Source organism: Cicer arietinum, chromosome 5, assembly GCF_000331145.2.
Source record: "Cicer arietinum cultivar CDC Frontier isolate Library 1 chromosome 5, Cicar.CDCFrontier_v2.0, whole genome shotgun sequence".
NCBI classification, from domain to species: Eukaryota; Viridiplantae; Streptophyta; class Magnoliopsida; order Fabales; family Fabaceae; genus Cicer; species Cicer arietinum.
The window spans coordinates 51,569,502-51,578,028 of NC_021164.2; the positions used below are offsets into that span (position 1 = coordinate 51,569,502).

The following is an 8,527-nucleotide window of genomic DNA, read 5'->3' on the forward strand; positions in this document are numbered from 1 at the left end:
ATATATATATATATGAATTACATCTTTGAATAATGTTTTAACGATACAAATTTTATAAAATTTATCGTTGGATTAAAGTTTATATTATATAGATTATCAATGTAAAATTTTGCACAAATATAAAATTATTTGATAAGTTATTGAGATTCAACAAGATTAACAATATTTAATAGTAACACATAAGACGTTAACTTTGATGTATTTCAATAACATATTAAATGATTTTATATTTTTGTAAAAATTTATATAAATGATCTATATCATATAAACTTTTAATTTCATAATGGATTTCGCAAAAAAATATCTTTTAAAACTTTACACATTACAATGATATATAATTTGATATATCTCTCTGCCTCCATCTAGTTCTTTTGTATCTTTTTTCATCAACTTCCTCCCCTCATCTCACAAAGGAGACTAGAATTATCAACTCCAATCACATCATCCACATTTAACATTTCATCCATTTGATATAAAACATCCTCTATTTCATTTGTTTGGATTTGACCTCTTGGTGTTGTCTTTATTTCAACACACCAACCTCATTTGTCATGGGTAAGGGACAAAAGTCAGTTGCCTTATATTATGGGAGATAATGAATGGATATTTGTGCAAATTTATAGAAATAATTTAACATATTCTTAAACTGTTTTCAACTTATTTTCACAATCTATTTAAGATAGCTTGTAATTTTCTGAAAACATATTGACAACAATTTATCTTTAATTATAGAAATAACTTATAAATAAATACTTTTATGATAATATCTAATGCTATAATTTTTTAATTATTTTATTTAATCAAATAGGTAAATTATGCTTGTTTTATATATAGGTAGAAAATTGTGATGTAGATAGCATTGTGTTGCCAAGATGAATTGGATGAAATTTACTTATTTGACAGTATATACTATTATAACTTTTTGTGAAAATATTTAATTTTTTTTTATGAAAACAACTTATGACACGTTTTGATTATTTTCGTAATATTTGTGAGGGGAATTTTCTAAATATATTTGGAATTCTCTAATATCTATATTAATAGAGCAAAATTAAATAACTTAATGTATCACTTGATCAAGTGGTTGCAATGTTTGGGTTGAATGCATCTGTTAGTCATTAAACCAATGCATTTGTTAAGTTACAAAGGGTTACAAACTCTTTCAAAAGTTGCTTCTTTTCATCATTTGGTATGAGTTTCTCCATAAATAGAGACACTTTAGAGGCAGAAATGAGAAGACGAATTTCGTGTTACATGAGTCAAATTTCTGCCAAAAAATTTTCAGAGTCGTTTCTTCTTTTCTCTAGTGCACGAACGTAAATGAAGGAACTTTAGTCTGTAAACTATCGTTCATCGATATGCTTGTTGTGAATGTGTTCACTTCAAGAATTCCAATATATCCTAAAGGGGATTCACCAATTAACCCGTTTGCATCCAATATACATAGATTGGTGGGGCGGATCGAACCTAAAGCTTAGTGTGATAATCAAGATTCATAATTTATTTGTGAAACCTCCATCATCAATTTCATCTTCTTATTGTTCAAGATTTGCAGTGTACCCCAAACAATCTTTAGGTTCGATTTTGACTTTAATATATTTTTGAACAATGGTTGCTTCTTTAAAGAAGATGAACAATCACATATTTATGACTACGGTGAAAGGTACATAATTAATTTATATTAATATTTGATATATTTGATATTCATATATTAAGTTAACGATAGTATATTTGTCTAGATTGCATGTCTTGTTACTGACTTGCTAGCATATATAATTAATGATAATTTTATTGTGGTTTATATATGCACGGATTTTGTTTGTTGGAATTTTGAAAATCAATTTATGTCTTGATTTTTATTAGTGGCAATGTATGATTTTGACATTTGGCTGATATTTTGGTTTCAAATCTTATATTTTAACATTATTGACAAAAATAAACGCAAAAATTGAAATGACAATATGTTGTAAAAATTATATTGAACATTTTAATTTTGGAAACAAGATTGGCGTAGATGTTAATTACAATGGTCGTAGATCATAAAATTTATATGGTTCTAAATTTCTATGATTTTACAAAATACTCATAATTATAATGCTATAACAAGTTCATGTTTTGATACTAACAAGTATGTGATTTTATTAGCATTCAAATGTTTGACTTATGATGTATGCTTGTGTACTAGTTTATTATAAAAGTAGTTTTAGGAACTTTCATAAATATCAAGTGAGGTTTTAATTAGTTCATGTAAAATGTTTTATTTTTATTTAGAATGAATAATCTCATAGTATATGTGTATGATAGTATAAAAGTAATTGTTTCTTGTTTGTCTTGATATTGAAAATGATTTGGATATATTTTGAATTATTGTAATGAAAGAAGCTAATAGAAACAATTAACAAATTTAAATATAAAACTTAAATTAACAAATAGAGTTCATGAGACATGCATTAGTTATAATATAAGTATGAAGAAATGATTTCTTTAATAGAAATGAAATGAACTCTTATTTGTTAAGATAGATGACTTACATGTTTTGGCTCACCTTATGATATTTGATAATGAGAAATTTGTATGATCAGACTTTGTTAGCTTGTGGTAATATATATTTAATGCATTCCATGTAGGGATGGAAATAGGCTAGGCCGTCCGACAGGGGCCTATGGTCTGGCCTACTTATGGCCTGGCCTGGTCTGACCTATTTAATAAAAAGATCATGCTCAGGCTATTTTTAAAGCCTATTTATTTAAATAGGTCAGGCTCAGGCTTATAAAGAAGCCTATTAGGCCTGACAGGCCGGCCTATATATATTTAATTATTTATTAATGTTATTTTTTATTATTATATTAATAATATTATTTCCTATTTTAAATTTTATCAATTAGACAATCACTCAGTAGTCATTCCATATTCGATAGCCATTCCATATTTGGTAGTCGTTCCATATTTGGTAGCCATTCAATTAGTCAATAACTCAGTAGTCCTTCCATATTTGTTTGAGAGGTAATAATTGGTACATTTGTTTCAAAAAAAAACCTATTCTTTGAAACCAAGAATTATGTTCTAGGGTTTAAAGGATGTTTGTTTCAGATTTTTTAAAAATTATTTTGTTAGAAAAATTATTTTTTGATTAATATATATAGATATGTACATTGATATTGGTATGTGGAGAGCATTTAAATATTTTAATATGAATAAGGCTTTTAAATAGGCTTCCAGGCCAGGCCAGGCCGAAAAAAAAGCCTATGACAGGCCGTAGGCCAGGCTTAGGCCTAAAAAATTAATCGTAGGTCAGGCTCAGGCCTTGCAAAGCCTAGCCTGGCCTGGCCTATTCCCACCCCTAATTCGATGTATTATATCTTGCAATTCTTTGACGAAAGAGTTGACAAGGATATGATGTCTTCGTATATGATGTTGAAGTCATTGAAGACATATGTGATACAAGTTCACATCTATATAATCGTCAAAGTTGGAAACGATCATCTCACACTTGAGTAACATTAAGTATTGAGTTCAATGATAAAAGTACACTATTATAATTAGAGTGATTGAAATACTTGACAAATAGATACATCTCAAATAGTAAAAGTGATTGGACCATAAGAATTAATATGGTTGGATTAGATTTCCTCTTAATGAACATATAATATATATTTGTTGAAATGCATAATTATGAGTGCATTAATGATATAGTCTATCTATATGAGAATGAAGCATGCCGCTTCATAAAATTCAAGGACTTCACTCTTAAATTCTCATGAAAAAGATATGAGACACATGACCTTATCAAATGTGTCATATTTATATTTCGATCAATGGTATCAAGATTTCATATGTACGTTATGCATACTTGTTCTAATGGATAGTTGGTTCAAAACTTGTCTATCAATCTATTCGGGGATGAGTGAAAATATAATGTACTAAGTAATTGTTCAAATGGTAAGTACCTTTATTTGAAACCATGAGATTTATGGAATAATCGATTTAGATATATTTTGAAAATGATGGAGGATTGTGATGGGAATTTCCAAAATATATTTGAAATTATCTAATATCTATATTAATGTAGCAAAATTAAATAACTTAACGTATCACTTGATCAAGTGGTTGCAATGTTTGAGTTGAATGCATTTGTTAGTTATCAAACCAATGCATCTGTTAAGTTACCAAAGGTTACAAACTCTTTCAAAATTTGTTTTCTTTCACCAATTGGTATGAACTTCTTCATTAATAGAGACACTTTAGACACATAAATGAGAAGACAAATTTCATGTTATATGAGTCAAATTTCAATCAAAAATATTTTTCAGTCATTTCTTCTTTTCTCTAGTGCACGAGAGTAAATGAATGAACTTTATTCTGTAAACTATCATTTATCGATATGCTTAATGTGAATGTGCGATTAACTTCAAGGATTCAAAAGTATCCTGAAAGGGATTCGTTGGTTAATCCATTTGCATTGAATATACATAGATTGATAGAACAAATCGAATTAAAACTTAGTGTGATACACTCCAAACAAAAAAATCCAATAATATTTTTGATCATCAAGATAACTTATAACTTCTTGTACACCATTTATATTATTGTTTTAAAAATAATTTATATATAAACACTTATATGATAATATCTTATTTTATAATTATTTAACTAAATTGTATATCTGCATAGGTTATTTATACTTATTTATATAAATAGGTACAAAGGTGTGCTGAAGATAGAAGTGTGTTGGTAACAACATATGAAGGACAACACAACCATGCTCTGCCTCCAACAGCCAAAGCAATGGCATCAACAACATCAGCAGCAGCATCAATGCTTCTTTCAGGATCAATGCCAAGTGCAGATGGTTACATAAATCCAGCAATATTAGAAAGTGCAGGATTCCCTTGCTCACACAGCATGGCAACACTCTCTGCTTCAGCTCCATTTCCAACTATCACATTAGATCTCACTAAAAAACCTACAACTTCACCCTTTTATGATCACAATTGTATGTCAACTCCAAACATTTTTGGTTCTCAAATAATGGAACCAGCTACTTTTGCTGAAACAGTGAGTGCAGCTACAGCTGCTGTGACTTCTGACCCTAAATTCACAGCTGCTCTTGTGGCTGCCATTACTTCAATGATTGGAAGTTCACATCCAAATAATAATGGTGCCAATGGTACAAATGGAGACCAACAATCCAATAATACAACTTAAATGGTTAGTTTATTGTTGTTAAATTTAAATATGCATTTAGTTTCTTCGAATATATAATTTTTTGGTTTTACTATTTGTAAAAATAATTTTTTGATTTAATAATTCTTACGACTATACTTTATTTTGTTTTTAGTTTCTGCGAGATTTATTAATATTGAAATTAATCTATGTAATATATGTATAATACTTATTTTAGTCTTATAAATCACTTATATTATAAAGACTAAAATTAAATATTATATATATTATAGGAACCAATTTCAATATAAATAAATTTTGAAAGGAATAAAGCAAAACAACAAAGAAAAAAATTGAGTATATTTGTAAGAATGAAAAAATAAATTGAAAGAAGTAAAACCAAAAAGCAATGTATTTGTGATTCCAAATGCATATATAAATCTTATTTTTCCTTTCTTTGTTGGGTAGAGGAAGAACTTTTTTCAATCATTCTTTTGCATTAGAAGAATATTACATTGATAAGCTGTTGTCTTTACCATTCATTTGAACTATGGGTGGGTTCTAGAATTAGACATGTAAAACGTTAGCATAGTGCTAACTGCTAAGAATTTGTTAGTTGCATCCTTTTTACTCACAATTTATACGTGATTTTTATTATAAAGAATAGCCCAAATAATTTCATATTAGTGCTTGTGCAGGACAAAGTTGCTATTTGAAATAAGGGATTTAGAGCACTTGTTTAAGAAAATCAAAATTAGAAGTTTTATATTCACAATATAAAATTCTATATTTAGGTACTTAATAAGTGTTCCAATACCACTTCTTTATTACATTTTCTTAAAATAATTATATAGCATTTGAAGTTATTAGTTTGAAGTACTTATCGATATTATTGATGACTAATCTCCGATGACTAATCTCCAATGGATAATCTAGTATAACCACCTTTATTAGGGACATCTCTCTCTCAAATATGTTTTTTCATTCACAAGGTTTGAATTTGAGACTTTGCGCAAGGGACTAAACTTAGGTTCACTCTAACTAATGTAACTAGAAACTAATCCACGTGTTGCGCGGGTGCATTTTCATTTTTTATTTTATTTTAAGTGCATTCAAAATAAAGAATATCAGGTTTTATGTATCAATTGTCCAATAAGGCACAATTTAGTAGTTATATCAAAAATATATTTACAATTGTATTAATATAATTTGTAGCAGAGAAGTACCATTGTTAGACGAATGATTAAAATTAATTAAGTAACATATTAATATTGAGATTGTTGAAAATATCAAATGTTGAAGTAATGTATTTAATAATTGAAATTAAAAGATAGATTTAAATTATATACAATTGAGATACAAAATGTATTCCTCTATGGCTGAAATTATAAATGAGTAAAGTAAAATATTTGGTAATACATTTATCTTCTATTCTCGATTTTCAGTTTTTTAATTTTTTTTTGGTTTTTAGGATTGGTTAATTTCATCACATCACTCGATTGTTTTTCTTTTGGTTATTCTTTTTGGTTCTTCTTGATTGTCTCCTTATATCCCCTTCGTCATTATTCTCATCTCCATACTTCACTTCTTCATGTATTTTATATTTTTGTTCTATATCCCTTTCGCCATTTAAGTTGGACTTTATCGACGACTTGAATTTCTAGTTATTAAAAGAGAATAAAATGTCATTGATGTGGGTACTGTTTTTTGAATCGAGAAAAATGTTAATCGGGACAAAGTTCTTGTGATTGACAATGAAAATGGATGTATAAAAGGTTTTTAGGGAAGAGTTTAAATTTGATGATAATGATGACAATGATGTTACAACAACAACTATAGTGATAATGATTGAGTTTGTGACTATTGATTTGTATTTGAAATTGAACATCTTTACAGTGACATTTATTAAGGTGTGATTGTATTATTATTTATTGATTAACATATTATGTGCTGCTATATATATATATATATAGTCATGGAGTTATGAACTATGTAAACAGTTAAAAATTGTAAGTCACATGGACATCATATTCTTACTTCAAAACTATTATATGTTTTATTGTTGTCCGATTCTTTACCATTCTTTTCTTTGGTGTATTGTAGATAAAATCTTAAGGTGGTATTTCTCTAACTTCATTTTCTTTATTAGATTCTTTGTACATAGATATGTTTTGAAAATTGGTTTTGTAATTTTTGTTATTAATGTTAATGAGGTCTTATAGAATGACAATGAAAGTAGAGATTAAGTGAAAAGAAAGAACACAAAAATATGTAAATGACACACCTTTGTAAAAGCATGTTGAATTCTGGTATGTCTAGGTTAATATAAACCTTTGTTGTTGAAATTGAGTTGATTGAGTAGTCATATGTAATTACATTAACTAAGTTAATGTGCACTAACGGTATAAAGAATAAGAAATCTATTAGAATTTTGTTGAAATAAATAAAATTAATTTTAATTTTGATACCTCTAAATTTTTTAACGGACGTTAATGTTACTGGATTAATCTTTGGACCATCATTTAGCTTGTGATGGACAAATACATTTTGGAAATCAGCAACTATATTCCTCCATAAAGTGACTTTCATAATTCCACTCCTAAAAATTAAAGCAAAAAGTAAAAAAAAAAAAGGGTTAAATGTTATTAAGCAATGCAATTATAATGATATTATGTTTTGAATTTAAATTGTTTTGTATTTTCTAATAAAATTTGTTACCCTTGCATTTTGATTTTTAGTTTGAGTATTTTTGTAGGCTTGTCAACAACATAAACTTGTTCTACATGACTAATAGCGATCCAATGATGTATGCAGTCCAAAAAATAATTAGTACAAAATGATTCTACTTTGAGAGTTTACAACTTGAATTTTGTATTGCGAGAGTTATTACTTGTTAGATTTATTTTATCTCTCAATCTTCGTGATAGTTATTTGAATGAAGTAAACTCAAAGTAATGGCTTTAAATGATAATTTTTGGGTCTTGAATTTTGGTTAGAGTGGTTGTTGTCAAAAACAATGTATTCTTTGTTCCTACGATAGGTTTGTAAGAATCATTTGCCGGTGATATTTTTAGATTTGTGATGTATATTTCACCTTCTTGTATATTGTTTTTGAAAGTTGAGAGAAGTTATTTCTTGATTGTTGCATGCAAAGGTGTTTCATGTGTGTAAAAACCAAATAATTTTAGAGGTGATCATTCATAAAGATTAAAACATATTTGCTTTTCAATAACATGAACAATGTTTTAAGTCTTTATACTCTTAAAATGAGTATTGTTTATATAAACAATACAATTTGTAAAGATACACCAAATAAAAATGTGCAAACAAAGTTGTGATATATATATATATATATATATATATA

At 27.4% G+C, this 8,527-nt stretch overlaps 1 protein-coding gene across 1 annotated transcript in view; it reads left to right on the plus strand.

Annotated features, from left to right (window-relative positions):
• Positions 1-5,342, plus strand: part of LOC101500503 (probable WRKY transcription factor 31) — an 11,936-nt gene extending 6,594 nt beyond the window's left edge. Inside the window, exon 4 of the mRNA XM_027330297.2 lies at positions 4,699-5,342. Within this exon, the coding sequence (XP_027186098.1) occupies positions 4,699-5,205 (507 nt within the window). The 3' untranslated portion in view covers positions 5,206-5,342. The remainder of the gene's footprint in view (positions 1-4,698) is intronic.
• The last annotated feature ends 3,185 nt before the right edge of the window (positions 5,343-8,527 follow it).